The following is a 19,002-nucleotide window of genomic DNA, read 5'->3' on the forward strand; positions in this document are numbered from 1 at the left end:
GAAAGGCAACATGGTGCAACACTCAATGCACACCCACTCCAGTCCTTGTAGGTGATCAGGCTGTTGAATCTAACTTCTGCCCTGGTGATGTCCTCCATCACACCTGAGGGCTTGATGTGGCATATAGAGGTCTGCCCACCCTGCCCTCCTAGCATCCACCTCAACTTAGTCAAATGGCAGGGCTGATCATTTTCAGCAGAACCATGCCCAGAACCCCACCTCCACGCCTGGCCTGGCCTTCACCAGCCCTGACAGCTGAATCTTCCAACCACACGCTGCCAAATCCTAACTTCTCACCTGTCCAGTTACGGGTCCCAATAATGGCATCAATTATGCCAGTCCTGCAGGGTCCCACACTTCATTGACACTAGAAGAATGTTCCAAACTAGTGGCCATGTCATAGTCCTTGCATGCTGTTGGAGTTGATGGTTGGTGCAAGATGAGACCCCTTGAAGGATGAAGCCCCATCACAGAGCCCCAAAAGGCTGGGTTGCCACAAAGGCAACATTTGGGGTCTCAAATTTCAGCAGCGCCCTGTGCAACACTAACATTCACCCCCCCCAACTCCCATGCTCCATTCTAAAGCATTGTTTCGGCATCTCCTGCAGTGCCCCTGAGGCTCTGTGCCCAGTGTGACCAAACTGGTCATGCTCCCCTAAATCCGCCTCTGGCTGCCAAGAGTCAGAGGCATTCAGTGTGAGTTGTATGATGACATTTATTCCACTTTTGAAGTAGGCAAGTGTTTAGTCATTGGCAACCCAGTGCCTTCCAGATGGTTTCCATGGGCTGGTAATTGTTGTATTCTTATGGACCTGGAGAGCACCAGGTATTTCTGAGGTATGGGCAGCGGTAAACTGCAATCCTATGTTCACTTGCTTAAATTGTTTCCCCTCTCCCTTCATTTTCCATATATCTTGTCAAAACCTTCCTGAGCTTGGATCTGCATTGCAAACTGGCTCCTCCGGCTTTTTTCCTTGAGCAAACCTTGCACCCCATTGAAGGCATTCTTCACATCACTGGTTCAAGGAGAAATCCACCTTGTTTCTCTAGGCACCCTGCAGGAGTGGCTGTTTTGCTACCTAGGCACTTTGTCTTAATTAATTAGCATCTTCCCAAACCAGGTAGCGTTAGAAGCTAACACTTCCTTAAGCCAAGGTGGGGAGGGCAGAGGTCAGTGTTGCTGCTGGTACTCCTCCATGTCTGAGCTTCTTGTGTCCCACCAAGCCAAAAACATTCCACCAAGAATTCAACAAACCTTCTGGGACAGCGGGGGGGGGGGGGGCAGTAAACAAAAGCAGGGGGCAAGAGTTGGCCAGTAAACAAAAGCAGGGGGCAAGGAAGGCCACATACCAGGCAGGTGGGCTGTGCCACTGTTCACCCAGAATGTGATCAGTGCAAAAATAGATGTCTATGATGGTCATGTGCAATGATCTGCTTTCGGTGAAGAGAATCTGTCATAGTTGAAGAGGGACCCCGCAGCAAATGAACTGAAGAGTTTGAGCGACATCTGGTGGGAAATCCTGAGAAGTGCAAGACCCCAGAAAAGAAACTGCTTACTTTGTTATTTGGGAAGCTAGAATGTGCCCACTGACATAAATAAAGGGGATGGCAGAAATTGCCTGGGAATTAAAGCCAGGTCCCTCCCCCCCCCCCCCGGCGAAAAGGAGTGAAGTATGAGATAAGTTCCTGACCGCTGTGGGCCCCAATTGTCTCCATCTTGAAATGGAGGTGTGCAGGGTGAAATAGTTCTCTGTATGTGCACAAAAGCAGCTACACTTTCATCAAGGGTCAATTAGCAGGAGAGTCCAAAGATTCTCTTTGTGGGATTTCACAAGATGACATAAGACCGTAGGCTGGTGGGGCTGCAATGAGTGGCAGGTAGAGGCAGGCAAATCTTACCCGTAGCTGTGGCACACACAGGGGAGAGCAAAGTTGCTTGCGCAGAAGAACTCACTGAATTGTGCCCTTTATCAATTTGTGTATGGGGGCAGTCACTTGGGCAATGGATGGGTTGAATTTATATACTCCATTTCTGCATTGAGCACCAAAATGTTTTGGAGCAACCCTGGGGGTTTTCAGAAGTGAATGAGTGTCCTGCACACAAAGTGATTGAGGGCATTCTTTGATGGCATAAGACAGAGTAATAATTATTAAAATTAAAAAAAAACTAGGCCCTGTGAAGACATTGCCTTTGTAACATAATATTCTCTTCACAACAGAAAGTGTTAAAAAACTTAAGTCTTTTTCAACTTGATAAAGTTGATAGTCTTTACTTTTTATTTTAACTCATTCTATGTGCATATTTTATAGTGTTGTTTTTCATCTTTCAATTTTTGTCTGTTGCTGTAATTGTTCTCTCTGTTTTATATACATTATAACATGCAATAATAATAATGACAGCTTTAACTCCCCCCCCCAAAAAAAAACCTTAGTCTTTTTCTGAGGGGGAGAACTCCCTTCAAAATGGGCATCTTGAGACCCACTATCCTATTTACGGATGGGGATAGGTGGAGCCTAACCAGGAGTAGTCAGCTATATATATTTCCTTCCCCCCACTCTCTCTGTAACCATGGCAACCAACAGAATGGTTACTCAGCCATCTGCGTTACAATGGCAACGCGAAAAGCGCCTTATTCCATTCCAGTTTCAATCTCTCATGAGCTGACTGGCATGACAATTCTCCTCGGTGTTCTCCTATGCAGACTGCATAAGCAAAACTTGAGGTACTGGGGTTTTGAGGGGAGCAGGCCTCTGAATCCCTTGCAGGCAATACTGAGGTACAATGCAGAGAGCTGAACCCTTATGACACCCACCATGGTTCTCTGCACCTACGCTCACCCCCCCAAAAATGCACGCATTTCAAAAAAGCCATTTTCACCCTTGAAACTTTGTGACTGAAAGTAACCCCAAAAGGAGGAGGAGTAGGGATTAAGTGGTTTGTCAAAGAAAAGGTGGACCACTCCAGGCCACACTTTATAAATTCTGCGTGCGCGCGCGCACACACCCACACCCACACCCACACCCACACACCACTTTGTAGGAAATTGGGAACATCTGGGTTTGGTCCTGCCACTCTCACTGTCCTGTCTAGCTGCATCCTGACAGCACAATACTATACATGTCTACATGGAAGTAAGCCCTGCTGAATTTCAGGCAAATGTGTATAGGACTGCATCAAATAAACACTACCTCAGTAATCCCAGGAATGCTGTAGACCAGAATTATTAGGCCCACGTTACAGCTTGAGGACTGAGGCTGAGAGACAGCAGCTTTTCTAAAGAGCAAGTGTCAATTCAGGGCTAAGCTCAGAACCCAGGGATTGCCAGTTCATAGCACATGCTCTTAACCAGTTCTCAGAATGGGTTGGTGAAGCATTTTGTTCTTTTGTTTTTGAAGTGTTCTACTTGGCACACTCCAGCCCAATTCAAGCACCCTGAAGTACAAAAGGAGAGATGTCAGCGTGATTTGCCTATCCTGTACGAATGATCTTGTTTGTCACTCATCTGCAAGTGCACAGGATGAAGTAGGATTTGCAAGCATTTTTCCTGCTGAAGGGGAAGAAGGGCCAGTCATGAAATGTTGATGCAATGCAGCTGCAGGGTGGGAACAGGATATCAGTTGTGTCAGTGCAAAGCACCTCCAGTGCTGCCTAGCATAGCAGAGGTACTCTGTGCTGCAGGACCATGGAGAGAAAGTGGGCCTGGGTGTCATGAGCCCCTTGATCCTGAGTGGCATGGGACTAGAGTGGCCTGAGGGAGAATGGGCATGTGCCTTAGGGAAGGAGACATAGTCCCTCTAGCTCCCTGCCCTGCCCCATTCATGGAACAGAGGGAATCTCTATCAATAGGGGAGGGTGCTGGCCAGACAGGAAAGGGGGCGGAAGAGCCAGAGGGCTCATCTCCTTCCCATCACCAAGAACCCAGCACTGCCACTGGAAGCAGATCCACCACCCTTGGGTGCCTCAGAGCTCCTTAGCAGCTTCATAGGAAGAAAGAGACTTGTAAGTGAGCATAATGCGTCTCACCTTTAAAAGCAGGTGGGATGGGTGTGACTGTTGTCGAGAAATGTTTGCAGCTGCCATCCAGCCTGTCTTTAAAAGGGTTCAGCCCAGATTTCAGAGCTCCATTGCTTTTCAACAACTTTCCAACAAACTTTGCAGGGGGTGGAGCAGGGATTATGGGGTTTCAACTTCAGGAGACAAAAATTCAGTAGAAGATATTGGGTTTTTTCCCTTTAAAAAAACAACAACCTCCAAATGTGTGGCAAATTTGGTTTTGAAACTTATTACCTTCTTTTTTAAAGCTTGTAAAAAGGTAAAGGTAAAGGACCCCTGACAGTTAAGTCCAGTTGCAAACGACTCTGGGGTTGCTGCGCTCATCTCGCTTTACTGGCCGAGGGAGCCGGTGTTTGGCTGCAGACAGTTTTCCCGGGTCATGTGGCCAGCATGACTAAGCCGCTTCTGGCAAAACCAGAGCAGCGCACGGAAATGCCGTTTACCTTCCCGCTTACCTTACCTATTTATCTACTTGCACTTTGGCGTGCTTTCGAACTGCTAGGTTGGCAGGAGCTGGGACCAAGCCACAGGAGCTCACCCCATCGCAGGGATTTGAACTGCCGACCTTCCAATTGGCAGGCCCTAGGCTCAGTGGTTTAGACCACAGCGCTTGCAGAATGTTTTAAATACTACTGAATATGAATTTCCAAAACACATCTTGGATGGTCCAAAAGGGAAGTTCCTCACTATCAATAACCCCCAGGTGGTTGTTACTAAAACAAACAAACCCATAAGCTTAAGCGAGAGATGCGCAAATTAATAAAGCCTCCAAATTATAAGTTGGCTCTGTCTACAGTATCTAGCCTCTACCTGGCATTTATTTACCAAGTGTTTCACCTCTGCCTAAATGAGACAAACGTGAATTCATCCCTGGTTTTCAGGAGACTCATTTATTTTAAGACACATCATGTACTTCAGATCACCAGCTTACCAGAAAAATAAACCAGGTCTCCTTTTTTTAGAACATCCCATCTCCAGAAAAGACACTATGCACAGTGTTGCTTATTTCAGCTGTCAACTTTATCCTAAAAATAAGCAAAGCATCTGTCATGCTTAGAGCAGGACAGGGAAGTGAGCACCGGGGGCGGGGGGGGGGAGGTCCTGGACAATTTCAGCTGCAGCCTGACCTGCATTTTTGCCTCCCTGTTGCTTTCAATTGTCTGCATTTTGATTTGGCCTCAATGCTACTTAATGACAGTTGTTGTCAATTACCATTCACTTCCTAAGCATGTTTTGGAGCACAAAGTTCTCTTTTGTTTGTCCTTAACTTTCATTTATCCTCTCACACACACATCATATTTCCAGCACAGCCCCACCAAACACGACTCTCTGCCAAGTGCTTATTATTGAAGTTGCATGTATTTAAATGCATTAATAATATGCAAACTAACAAGGCTTGGGAAGGAACTCATTCCCACCCATCCCCAGGAAAAAGAGAAGAAAATCACCTCTTTGCTCCTGGGCTTCTTAGTGGCACATCCCTGTTCCCAGGTGGAAACTAGAATAGTTGCAAATAACACAGAGCACCCAATAGTATAGAGCACCAAATCATAATGGGAATGCAAAAATATTTACAACTTCATCAAGTAAATGGGAGTCGCCCTCCTTTTCCTAAACTGCTTTCCTCACCAATATCCCCCTTCCAGTCCTCAAATTCCAGCTCTCAAATTGTGGGTTTTTTATATAAACAAATAGATTTATTGCAATCATCATCTGAGGCCCTTCTATGTGTGCCTCCTCCACCAGAGGTCCAGAGGGTAGCATCACAAGTATGGGCCTTTTCTGCAGTGGCTCCCCGTCTGTGGAATGCTCTCCCCGAGGAGACTCACTTGGTGCCTTCATGGCATATATTTAGGCGCCAGGCAAAAACATCCCTCTTCTTCTCCCAGGCCTTTGGCTAATTGAACAATATGTGGCCTTTTATCCTGCAGGGTGGGGGGTGGGTTTATTCTCGGATGAAGGGCAGTATAGAAATTTAATACACAAATCATATATAGGGCTCATCAACCTGGGAAGGCAGCCCATCTAGGAGAAGGAAGACTCTGTTCCTAAACCTCTGGTACCCTGCAGGATATTTTTAGGAGAAGAAAAGGTTAAGGAGTAAACTCTACACAAATCTGGAGTGGAGTCCATAAGACAGTTGAATGGCACTTGTATGCTTCCTCCTGGTAATTCCTACAGCCAAGCTGGTGCTAAACATATTGTCCTGCTTTCCTTTGGACCATAACAGTGAGGCCAAGAGAGGTTTTTTCTTGTCTCGGCAGTCCAAGACCTCCATACACACTGCCCAGGAAGGATACTTTGGTACAGCTAACGCAGCAGTTTGACTTCACCCCTGGAGGTGCACTCCCTTGTTTCTCAAGAAAGATGCTAACAACATAAACCTGTCAAAGGGCAACACGCAATTTCCTTGTATCCAGCTTGACGAAATAAGATGCTTCATTTGGGGTATACAAGAGGTTGCTTATTTACTTTAAGCTGCATGTAAAATTTTGATTAACTATTGACTAGCCAAGAGGAGCTGATTTAGAGATGGCACCTCTAGGACTGCAGCAGGAGGGGACAGTTCAAGGGTTGGCCAAGTTTCCTGCTGATACAAAATTGTTTGAAGTCGTTAAACCAAAAAGAGATTGTGAAGAGGATCTCTCCAAACTGAGGGCAGGAAAAAGGCAACTGCAATTCAGTGTAAACTAGTGTAAAGTAATGCACATTTTTTTTGGGGGGGGGATCATTAATTCCACATAGAGGCTCATGGGGGTCCGAACTGGCAGTGACTGGCCAAGAATGAGACCTTGGGATCAACTGAGCTATAGACCCAGCATGTAATTGTGAAGAAGGCCAATCCACTCTAAGGATTATTAGGCAATAAATTAAAATAAAACTGCCAGTATCATAATAGGTAAAGGTAAAGGGACTCCTGACCATTAGGTCCAGTCGCGGACGACTCTGGGGCTGCGGCGCTCATCTCGCTTTATTGGCCGAGGGAGCCAGCGTACAGCTTCCGGGTCCTGTGGCCAGCATAGCTAAGCTGCTTCTGGTGAACCAGAGCAGTGTACAGAAACGCTGTTTACCTTCCCACCGTAGCGGTAACTTTTTAACTACTTGCACTTTGATGTGCTTTCGAACTGCTAGGTTGGCAGGAGCAGGGACCGAGCAACGGGAGCTCACCCCATTGTGGGGATTCAAACTGCCGACCTTCTGATCAGCAAGCCCTAGGCTCTGTGGTTTAACCCACAGTGCCACCTGCATCCCTCTGCCAATATAATGAAGCCATTATACAAATCAGTGGTGTGACTCTATTTGGGATACTGCATGCAGTTGTGGTCACCTCACTTCAAAAACGATATTGTAGAGCTGGAAAAGCTTCAGAAAAGGCAGCCCAAATGATTCAAGGGATGGAGCAGCTCCCCTATGAAGAAACACTGTAGCATGTGGGACTTTTTGGTTTAGAGAAAAGGCTAAGTAAGAGGTGACATGATAGAAGTTCATAAAAATTATGCATGGCATGGAGGAGGGGGATAGAGAAATGTTTTTCTCCTTTCACAACACTAGAATTTGTGAACATCCAATGAAATGGAATCTGGAAGACCCTCAGGATTCCTTCCAACTCTACCATTCTACAATTCAATGATTCAGTGGGACAGATAAAAGAAAGTACTTCTTCATGTTCAACGTTAAACTCCCACAGGAGGCAGTGTTGGCCACCAAGTTGGACAGCTTTAAAAGAGAATTAGACAATTTCACAGAAGACAAGGCTATGAATGAATGAATGAATGAATGAATGAATGAATGAATCTTTATTTGCATCAGCCATCGGCCATAGCAATAAAACAAGGCTATCAATGACTACTACCCACAGTGTTTTATTCTACCTCCAGCGTCAGAGGCAGTATACCTCTGAATACCAATTGCTAGGACTCACAGGTGAGGACAGTGCAGTTGTGCTCCTGTTCGACTTGCAGGCTTCCCATTGGAGCATTGGGTTGGCCACAGGATGCTGGACTACATGGCCCTTTGCCCTGATTCAGCAGGCTCCTTCTTATGGCTATATTTGCACTTCATATGTGTGAACATGTCAACTTTGCTAATGATTTGGACAAGGAAGTGGACAGCAGGCTTATCAAAACCTACAGCTGCTATAAACCTGGGAAGGACTGCAATCACAGAGGATAAACTAGGACACAAACAGTGGAATTAAATTACTAGAGTTTGATTAAAACATCTGCTTGCCAGATGTCTCCTATTTGATGGGAATGCCCCCTTTTTCAATCAAACAAAATGAGTTTCCCTAAGTTTGCAATGATGTGCATTCAACTCCCTAGTGTGCAGTGGAATGACCAATGCACCCCTTGTCTGAACAATTTATATCTCGTAAAAACTGACCCACAACAAATGGCCCCTTTTCCCAGTGTCCATTTTTACTTCTTTTGGAATATGGGACTGTATTAACACTGCTTATTTCCCCCCAAAAGGTGTAGCAGCTCAATCCATCATTCCAGCAGAAAGCTATCCTTCCCCCAGCCCCTAAATGAGGCGAGTGTCATTAATGTTGAAGGCAGCCATCATCCACTGCTGCATTCATGGAAATGTCTCCCTTAAGGAGATGGTGACAGCACAAGGAGTCAGCCAGAGCTGCCTTTGTTGTCATTTTGCCTCTGAACCATTTACCTGATGCCCACTAGAGTGACGGAATAAGGCAGGCCTGCTAAGGAAAGGAAAGCAGTGACTGCCCATGAGAGAAATTGCGATGAACCAGGACACTCAGAGGAGACCAACAAGTTATCTGTATTTATTCACTGCATTCTTATAAACATGCTCTTCAGAGATGCAAAATTTCCTCCTCTCCCCCTTTCTCTGCCTTTGTACATCTTGATAGCTGATGAGGCTTAATTAATAGTCCTGGATGAGTGAGTGGCTACTCCAGGCTGCTGAAACTTGTATCCTACCCCACCTGCCTGAATTGAGGATGAAGAAAAAAAGGGAAAGGACTGAGAAAAAGGAAAAGAAGCCGGGCTTTAGAAGCTGGCTGCTAAGAAGTTACCTTGAGGGGGAGTTTGCACTGGTATGCTGTTACGTTTGGGGGGACTGGTGCTGTTTTAGATCTAATATTGCCCTTCTGGTGCAACCTGGATACTGGCAAATAAATCAAGGTCACTAAGGCAGCTGAGGGCCCCAATGTTCTCTGCTCACAAGGGACCCAAGGCTGCTGTGAAATTTCTTCACAAATGTCAGCCACAGTGGTACAGAGCACTAGGTCAGGCTCTGGGATGCTAAGGTTCAAATCCCCAGGAAGCTACCAGGGTGACCTGCTCACAGGGAGGAAATGGAGAGTGGGAAAGCCACGTACATCACCTTGACTCCTTTGGATGAAAGGTGAGATGTAGATGGAATGATAGCAGCAATTTCATTTGAAAAGAAGCAGCCAAGGCTGTAAATAGATGAGTGCCGTGAGGTGCCTGGACATTTTGTTCCAAAAAGCACCTCCAAATTGAATGCAACCTGGATCAAAAAAATGAGCATGTCTCTCAGCACCTAGTCTTGATCCATTCTGGGACCCCTATAGCTGTAAGTATCCTGTAAAAAATGAAATGGGAGTTCTGAGCTTCCACTGTTGGTGGCCATCACTGCCTCCTGAGGGAGCAAGTTCCATAGTTTAACTATGTGCTGCATGAAAAACTACTTTCATTTTTATCTGTCCTGAATCTCACCACAAAAAAACTACGGTACCTTATAGGGAGTGGCAAGTGGTTCATCTAGTGCAGAAGTGTCTAAACTGACTGGCCGGGACTCTCCAAGGCTCCAAGCAGGGTGCCTTCTCTCAGCTGAGATTTGAACCCGGGACCTTCTGCATAAACGCTTTGTCACTGATCTACAACCCTTCCCCAGAAAACATAGTCATTCTGATGCCCCTAGAGCAGAAGGCCACAAGGTTTGCACCCTTCATTGTTCTATAACACTGTTTTCCATAACACCGTCACAGCTTTCACTGCCTTTGCACTGCTGCTGCAAAAACCACATCACAACATTTGCATTGTCACAAATGCAGAAGCAGGTGGCCCAGCAAGGTCCAGAGCAATGGGTAAGTGTTTGCCCCGCCTGAGAGGTTTTGGGTGGCCCCCAGCACGCCCTTGACCCTGGGTCAGCTGATGAAGTCCCCTTTAGTTACCACTTCACTGCTCCTTGCAGTGCTGCCATTGTCATGCCCGAGGAGGGAGCAAAGGAGCCTGTCACAGGGAGTGGATTGTTTGGAGAGGAGGCCAGGGTTGTGGAAGTACTCAGCCCAGGACTGACAAAGAAAGACCCAAGACAGAGGCAGCGATATGGAAATGAGATGCATCCAGTTGGGGGAGACGTGGGGGTGGGAGGGTGTACCAGGAAGATGCAGGGAAAGAGGGAAGGAGGAGAGACAACCACTGCATTCATCCCAGCCCATTTTCTTGTCTTTCTGGAGTTGCCACTGGAAGCCAATTGGCTACTTTAAAACTGCCCTCTGTGCCACATCTATCCTCCCAGTAGGTTTTTCCTGCCACCAGCCTAGCCTCAATGTGATGCAATGGGCAATTTCAAACTGGCATATGCACAAGTGAATTAAGTTTATGGGAAAGAGCAGTTGTTCTTTGGTACCAATCATGATAACGCCCCCTTCTCTTTGGGTTTCGCTTGCTCTAATTCAGGTATCCTTCCCCTGCTACCCATCACCTCCAGTCTTTGGGTTTGCCTAAGAACAGCATCTTCCACAGAAACACAGGAGGCTGGGTATGCTTCTCTCTGAGGGCAGGAAATCCTCCCCCTTTTACATTCAAAAAACAAATAGGTCCTTGGGTGAGACGTGCTTCTTATTTTAATTAAAGGGGGAGTGTGCCATTAGGGAGACACTGATCTAGTGCTAAGCTCTGCAGGGAGACATGAGTTCTTTGAGCTAAATTATTTCAGTCCTACTCATGTGACTCAGCCCCAAAACGTGACAATAAGACTGTGGCTCACCCCCCTGACTCAGCCCAGTTTTCCCAAGTGGTTCTCAGACAGACAGCTTTTCAGGTAGGGCTGTGTGCGCATATGCTCCGGCATGCTGGAGTCTGAAGTTCACCACCAGCATTTGAACATGGACCCCAATGCATGAGCATTTTGAAACTTCTTGATAGGCAGAGGTCACATTCCTGGGCCTTGTCATCTTCACTTTTATCCAACTTTCTAGGAATTGACATGCCTCTAAAGCAGGGTTTCCCCAAACCTGGGTCTCCAGATGTTTTTGGACTACATTTCCCATCATCCCTGACCGCTGGTCCTGCTAGCTAGGAATGATGGGAGTTGCAGTGCAAAAACACAGGAGCAGTCAATTACAACATTCCTAGAGTGTACATATTGAGACATGGGAGGGATGTCTGTCCAGCCAGCAGGTAAACTTCCTGGGACAGACTTCCTCCGCATGTCCAGAGGTGGGTGTGGCCTCACCTGTGCAGCTAATGATAAAAGCACAGGGCAGGGCAGCCATCTCTCTCTTGCCTCTTGCTCTCTCTGCCATCTTCCTTTGAAGAAGTAACATCTGCTAAGGATGCACTCTTGGCTCCCAGCCAAGAGAGAAGAAAGGGACTATCTTCCTATAAGATAGATTCTAAATGTATATTACCTTATTAAGCCTGTCTGCCTTCTGGGATCCTATTGTGAACAGAACGTGAGTAAACTCTTTTTATACTTTTATAAAAGACTGTGTCGTGTCTTGTATTTTAAGAGGGAACAAAGGGGAAATTACCAGAGTAATTGTTATAGAGGTTCTAGCGAACCTGAGCACACGTTACCGTTGCGAACTTAAAAAGGGGAATGTCTTACTCTGCTGATATTTTGGGAACTTGTTAGCACAAGTTGGATAAGGATATAATCTCACAATATATCCTCTCCTGCATCCCTGAACATTCCCACACCAGAGACCCAAGTTTGGGAAACCCTGCTCTAAAGAAAACTTTGTAGGTATCAACCAATGCCTCCTTAAATTATGGCAGGGGTGGGGAACCTTATTCAGCTCAAGGGTGACATTCCGTTTTGGGCAATCTCCTGAGAGCTATATACTGGGAGGAAGGGCAGAGGCAAAAGTGGGTGGGGTAAGGGCTGTAAATATTACTTTTGTATAGTAGGCTCATCTATCTCTCCACAGTCTCTCTAGCCTCCATCCAGGCAAGCAAAGTTCATGGACACATTCCAGAGAGTGAACAAGACTCCAGGAGGGTACAAAGCAAGGTAAGAGAGGAGTGTGGCTTGGAAAAAGGGAAAGTGGCCTGGAGACAGTCCAAAGGGCCATACAGAGAGGCTTCAAGGGCCACACTTGTCCCTCCCCCCGCCCTGAGGTTCCCCTCCCTGAAACGATGGCATCGAACCAGCTTCCTTACCAGCTACTCTGACGACGGCTCTTTCTGCCGGATCCAGCACAGAGTCTTGACTTTTCCTCTTCTTCTGCTCATGGAGAGGTAAATTCCAGGGCAAGGTGTCCCCCGGTGGGCAAGGAGAGAGGCTGCCGGACCTCTCACTCCGATAGGACCTCTCACTTCGGCACGAACGCTCACTCCGGTAAGACCTCTCGCTCAGGGTCTCTTCGTCGGAGGACGACATGGCCCCGAAGGAGGGAAGGAGGCACAGAAGGGCTGACGATCCTTAGGAACAGCTGGCCTAGGAATATCAGCATGATTATTACAACTATTGATTAATTAATTGATCAGTTTAATTCCATAGTCACGGTTTTGCACTCAACTGCGACACACACAGTAAAAGTAACAAAGACATTTGTATTATCAGAGCTGCAAACACATCTCAGGTTAGTGGGAATATGAAGGCACATAACAGCCAATTGGTGAGTGGGTGAATTTATGGTGACGGGTTTGTTAATCGATGGGAAATTGAAAACAGCTGACACTTTTTGTAGCCTGATGAGCATCTAGGATGGGGTAGTCAAGCAAACCATGCTTAAGCAAAGCTGCTCCGTCCAAGCAAAATGTCCAATCGTAGTTAAAACAAACCATGGTTGATAAACCAACAGGTTAGCACATCATGAATTCTTGCCCTGGTTAGTCGGCTGACCTGGGCTCACACATCCAAACAAGGACCATTGCCAAGTTACACCACGGTTTCATGTTATGTGAGCATTCAAACAGATGAAGCTGCCTTATACCGTCAGACCATCTTGCACAGTATTGTCTGCTCTGAGTGGCAAGTTTTCCATCCCTCTCTGGGATTGAAACTGGGAGCCTCTGAGAACCAAGCTTGTACCCTACCACTGTGGAAGCCACTCTCCAAATAGTTTCCAAAGAATTACAGCTACCCAGCTTTCTGGAAGTAACAGATCTGCCCTTGAAAACCTAGACATGCAGGACCAGCCAAAGCCCTCCAGACACTGCACTGTCTCCCCTGGGGTGCTCCAGAATCCTTTGCTATGCTGGGGCCCAGTTCTTGGGTGTGGTGTGGCTGCATTAGTGGTATAGCAGAGCAGGGCAGGTGGGGTCAAAGTGCTATTACTTATTTCACGGCAGGGACATCTCCTTGGGGACTTTTGGCTTACCCACTGCATGCCAAACAAATAAGCTTTTCTCAGAGAGAAACCTGCCAAACCCATTTCCACAGCATTAGCAGTGGAAGTAGTAGGTTACACCGGCGTGCAGAGCTAAGAGTTAACGTGCCATTTTTATTCTGGGATGGGGTTGGGGAACAAAGTCCCTTTATTACGACCAGCCAAAATATCACAAAATAGCAAGCAAGCTTTTGAGCCCTTCAATGAGCAAAAAGGGTGGCTTGGTATTAGTGCTACAGTGCCTCTGTGGGTCAAAAATTCATTTGTGTTGTACAGTCTGAGACAGGACCTGGCTATGGATTGTGTCAGGAACAGCACTTGCCTGTCAGATTTTACCACGACCCCCTGAGCTGCACGGAGCTGGACTCGCCCCACAGACAAGTGGAGTCAAGCAGTGGTGAGGGAGTGGCACTCTAAACATGCTCTCCTGCACTGCCCTTCCCATCTAGTCCAGCCCCCAGGTCCTCGATCTCTACTATGAGTTTACAAACATCTCCTGGCAGGAGGGTGACTCCAAAGCACTGGATTTAGGGTGGTGCGGGAAGTCCCCCCCCCCACAGGGCGCCAAGCCAACAGGGTGCAAAATTGAGAAGATCCATAATGGAAAAGATCCATTCAGGGGCACCATAGTACAAAAGATTACCAAAGTCCGCCCCCGAAAGCATTTCACCTTACACAGTGCTAATGAACCAAGAGCAAGTTGATCTCCCTCCTTTGCTCCAAAAACAGAACATTCTCTGTGCCTGAAAACCTTGACATCTGCCTAAGAATCTTAAAGACTGTGCTCCTAACAGCTTATGCAAATCAGTAGCCATTATGTACATTTGCATGTTTTGCCATGAGATTCCTGTGCTTTAAACATCCCGCAGATGTTCTTTTTGAACGAAGCAAATTCATTTCCCCCTATTTTCCTCCAAATATATAAGGGGTGCGGGTGGTTTTGCCCAGGAATGACGTGAAGGAAACAGCTCCAGAACTCAGGGGTCAGCCAAGGAAAGGGGTTGGCAGGAGATTCAGAACAGACCAAAAGAAGTCTTCTCATCCACGTGACACATAATTAATTTAAAGGATTGGCTGCTACATAATGCAGGGATGGCTACTGCCTCGATGGCTGGGCTTGCCTTAACCCCTTGCTTGTGGGCTGCCCAGAGGCATTTGTGGGAAAGAGGAACCTAGAAGAGAAGGACCTTTGGCCTGATCCAGCAGGGTAGCTCTTAGGTTATTTGATTCATATTCCCTGCAATGGCTACATGGACTGAAGGCATTACCTATCCCTCTGAAAAATGTGCATGGATCAGCCTTTACCAACCTGGTGCCCTCCAGATGTTTTGGACTACAACTCCCATCAGCCCCAGTCACCACTGTTATATGATGCTGAGACTGAGAGGAGTCCAATACATCTGGAGGGCACCTTGTTGGGGAAGGCTGCCAGTCTGTAAGCACAAAGAGGTATGGAAAAGAAAGGTCTGTAGCCACTACCGGACAAAGGCCTATGGGTGATTTTATTGCACAATGGGACTGCTTTGTACTCTATGGAAATTAAAATAAAGGACAAGCACAATCTCCAGTGCTCACGGCAAGCCATGGGCGGACTTTTTGGGATAACATATGAAGAAGACCATTTAAAGATACAAAATACGTATTGTAGTTAATTGATGGTAGGAAGCAAGAAAATTAGTTCTCTGTACTGGGTGCCAAATTTCTTTCTGTGTCCTTGTTATATAAAATTATAAAAACATATTTAAAAGAAAAAGAGAAGACCTGGAGAGGGCAACATGGCAGAAAGTCATAAAGGAGTGAGTGGTAACTTTTAGAGCTTCAGTGCTTTTGCAAGACATTGGTTTCAGCTCTCACTTCCATGAGGTCTAGAAACTTGATTTTAGAAAGAAGAAAAAGAGCTCAGATCTGTCCAACCCCTTGCAGCCTCCCTGTTCATCTTGGCCCATCTCCAGTGTGATCTGGCCCTAGTCTTGTTACTTAATTTCTACAAAGAGCTGCAGGGTTCAAGTGCACCTAGGAGTCACATCCTATACTAGGTATAGATAACAAATGCCCTACAAAAGCTGTTGGACTCCAACCAACATTTCTGCATTGCAGGGGGTTGGACTAGATGGCCCTCAGTGTCGCTTCCAACTCTACAATTCTATGATAACGCTCATCAGCCCCAGCTAGCATGATCATGGTCAGGATTGATGGGAGCTAAAGTCCAACATCTAGAGAGCACTTCATTGGCTACTCCTGCCCTATGCCATAAAATAGCCATGTTCAAACTTTCAGAGGGGGCTGCCTGTTATTTCTCTGCATGAGTCCCTGCTCACCTCCATCCAGCAGCTACTCACAGAGAAACGTAAGGGGCAGGCTCCTTTTCAAAGTAAAAACAAAGGCATGGCTCCAATTTTTTATTCAAAATAAAATATGCATGCTTCGCCCGTCAGATAGAGTGGTGGGGAATGCTGTCTTAGAAGCCCTGTCTTGCAACTCCCAACGTGTTGGAGGCAGCTGCAGCTTCTCAACGGTGATGGAAAGGCACTTCACACATGCACACCGCATGTCACAGGATGGAGCTCTTGCACTGAAAATTGTACCCCTACCTTTGTGGGCTGTAACAGGCAAGTATACAGCTTCTATGGAAGTTAGGCATGAGGTTTCTGTGTGTTTGTGTTGGGTGTGTGAGGTGTGGAGATGCTAATGCATCTAAGAAACCCCAATTATGCTGAAGGTGCCTTGGAGTTACCCCTGCACAGGCTGATGCAGGGGAGGAGGTACCACAGAAAACATGCCTGTCCAGAGATTCAGCGCTTTACATTGCAACTGTCAACTAGGACACGTATATTTGTGGCAGTTGGGAATGACTGTGTATTCCACCCCTGCTGGAAGCCACATTCCTTGATCTGGAAGTCCCTGCTCCACATGGTTCCAGCCAGTAGGGATCAGAAGGCACTCCGCATATGCTCAGAGGCACACAGCAATAGCATTTCATATACTCCAAGGCTGAGACTTGGCACTGAAGACAGATCTGAGTCCAGGGAAATCCCAATTAAGCCCTGTGTGACTCTTTCAGGTCTGGCCAACTCGGCTTCCATGGAGAACAAAGTGGGCATTGTCCACACTGGTGCTAAGGATTTTTGGTGTGTTTTTTTTTTACATTTGTAGTAAATGAGAGCAGGGTCCCTCGAAGGAAGCATGCTTCCCTTCCTAGACCCTTTGCTGTGTGGCTTTTCCCTGATAGGAATTGTCATCTTCCTGGAGTACCACTGCTGTGTCGTGGTGAGCCTCCTTGACAGCCAAGTGGTCCTTCTTTCTCATAAATGCAGAACGCCTTCCTCCTTTGCAAACCCTGGACTCTCGAGCACCAATGCCAGAAGGATGCATCCGTACTATCAGCCTTACAAGGCTCTAGTTTAAGGTGCTAAAAGCAGGGGGTTGGAAATGTGGGGAGGGAGAGAGGGAGAGGGAGAGAAAGGAGAGAGGGAGACAGAGAGGGAGAGAATCCCCCATCTTGGGCACCAGAAATGCAAGAAGGCTACTGTACTAATAAACCGAATGCCTTTGCTTCAATTCAAAGCATCCCTCTCTTCAGATTTTTTTTTTAATACAGAGATTCTATTCAATAATATGCCAAAAACAAAAAAGCCACAACTGCTGGAATCCAGTTGGATCCCCTCCCTTTGGAAACAGGTTTTTTTTTAAAAAAAGAAAAATCCACTTGATCACAAGCCATCAGATGCAAAATATAATTCCATCCCTAGACTGAGTGGTGGAGGATAAATGTTTTTAAATCCACACGCAATCAGAGAGATGATGAACCACAGTTCTAAATAATACCGGTCTCTAAACCTGCAGGGCCATTAAAAAGCGAAATTGTGCATTTAGTGTGATGGAGCAATAACAACAACATCCCGATCCTCAGACCTCATTATCTGCTAGCACCATTTATAAATACCCTCGTTTCCATTTTGATGCTATTACCGCTATGATTTCTGAAGGGGAGGGTAATTCAAAACAAGGAATGGGGAACAAGAGGCTGGAATCCTATTTGTAATCAATGAAAATAATAGTCGAGAACAAAGAGCATTTGTAAGCCTCCATTCACTGTTCTCCCCCCGCGCCCCAGTAAAGCACCCTTCCCCCTCCATTGCTGGGAGTGGGGATACCTGCGCGCCCGTTTCAATGGGCATCCATCTGACAGGCAAACCCACAAGCCCATCGGGCGACTACTACGCCTTGCCAGGGCAACCCGGGGTGGGGAGAAATGAAAAGGCAGGGTGCCTTTTTGGGGTGCCTGGTTCCTGGGGAACACACCCACCCCAGAAACCTCCGGTGGGAGTAGACGGCGGCATGCCGAGGCTCCGTGCAACGGAGGCACAAACGCGACCCTCGGTGCTTCGGTGGGGGCCGGGGGAGGGGCGCGCAGAAGAAAGCTACCCGTGGGCTCGTGGGTACAAATCCAGCACAGAACCCCCCTTATTTTAAAGGCTCGCCCTCTGCCTTCCGATCGGTGCCTGCCCCGCCCCGTCCAGCCTTTTGGGTCTGGGGGCTGCAGCTGGAGCAGCAGCAGGTGCAAAGATGCCGCTGGAGCATCCTTGCCTGGAAGCGGGGGGGGGGCTGTTGCTTTGGCACCATTTCATTGCTCCCTCCCTCCCCGGCCGCCAGGTCATTCCCTTCTCCCACCCCCAGGCTACAGGGTGCCCCCTTCCCCTCCCCTCCCCCTCCCCCAGATGCTGCCAGAGTGCCATGGCGCGGAGGAGATGTGGGGAGAGAAAATGCCCCGGCCGCCTCCGCCCTCCCTCCCTACAGCCCCTCCGTACACCGCCTGCCCCCCCCCCCGGTCTAACCTTACCAGGCGGCCTGAGTGGGTCGGAGCGCACGGATCCGACCTCCGCGCGTGCACAATGGCCGAACTGCCCAGGCAGCCAGCAGAGGAAGGAAGGCGGGAGCAGGAGCCCGAGCCGAGCGAGCGAGCGAGCGGCCGCCAACCGCCAGTCCCTCCCTCTCTTTCCCTCTCTCCGCCGCCAGCAGCGCGCAGACGCCGCCCCTCGCCCAGCCTGGATCGGGACCGCCCCGCGACCAGGCGCGCCCACGCGGACGGAGGGGTGGCACGACCCTCTCCCCGTCCACACGCACAGGTAGCCACCACGGGGAAAGTGATCATGGGGGGAGAGGGCCCACAATTAGCCCCCTGGCATGGGTACTCCCCCTAGATGCTGGCGGAGGCTCCCTAGAGAAGGCCCACACCCATCCCACACCAAGGCCAACAGAGCGGACTGAGGCGTCCACCGCCCCCCGGAGAACTGCCCACGCCAGAGCCTCGCAGTTGGCATCCTGTTCCAAATCCCAACCTCTCTCTCTCTCCTCTCTCGCCCCCCCCCCCCCCGCCCCGGGCACCAGGATCCAA

General features: G+C 47.9%; 1 protein-coding gene across 3 annotated transcripts in view; it reads right to left on the reverse strand.

The window, feature by feature from the left end:
• Nucleotides 1–18,555, reverse strand: part of MACF1 (microtubule actin crosslinking factor 1) — a 302,261-nt gene extending 283,706 nt beyond the window's left edge. For all 3 annotated transcript variants that reach the window (XM_079988578.1, XM_079988577.1, XM_079988586.1), the window contains exons 1-2: nt 18,448–18,555; nt 12,436–12,712 (exon numbers count right to left, since the gene is read on the reverse strand). In XM_079988578.1, the coding sequence (XP_079844704.1) occupies nt 12,436–12,655 (220 nt within the window). In that variant the 5' untranslated portion in view covers nt 12,656–12,712; nt 18,448–18,555. The remainder of the gene's footprint in view (nt 1–12,435; nt 12,713–18,447) is intronic.
• Between the last annotated feature and the right edge of the window lie 447 nt (nt 18,556–19,002).

This window comes from Podarcis cretensis (assembly GCF_951804945.1).
Source record: "Podarcis cretensis genome assembly, chromosome: 8".
NCBI lineage: Eukaryota > Metazoa > Chordata > Lepidosauria > Squamata > Lacertidae > Podarcis > Podarcis cretensis.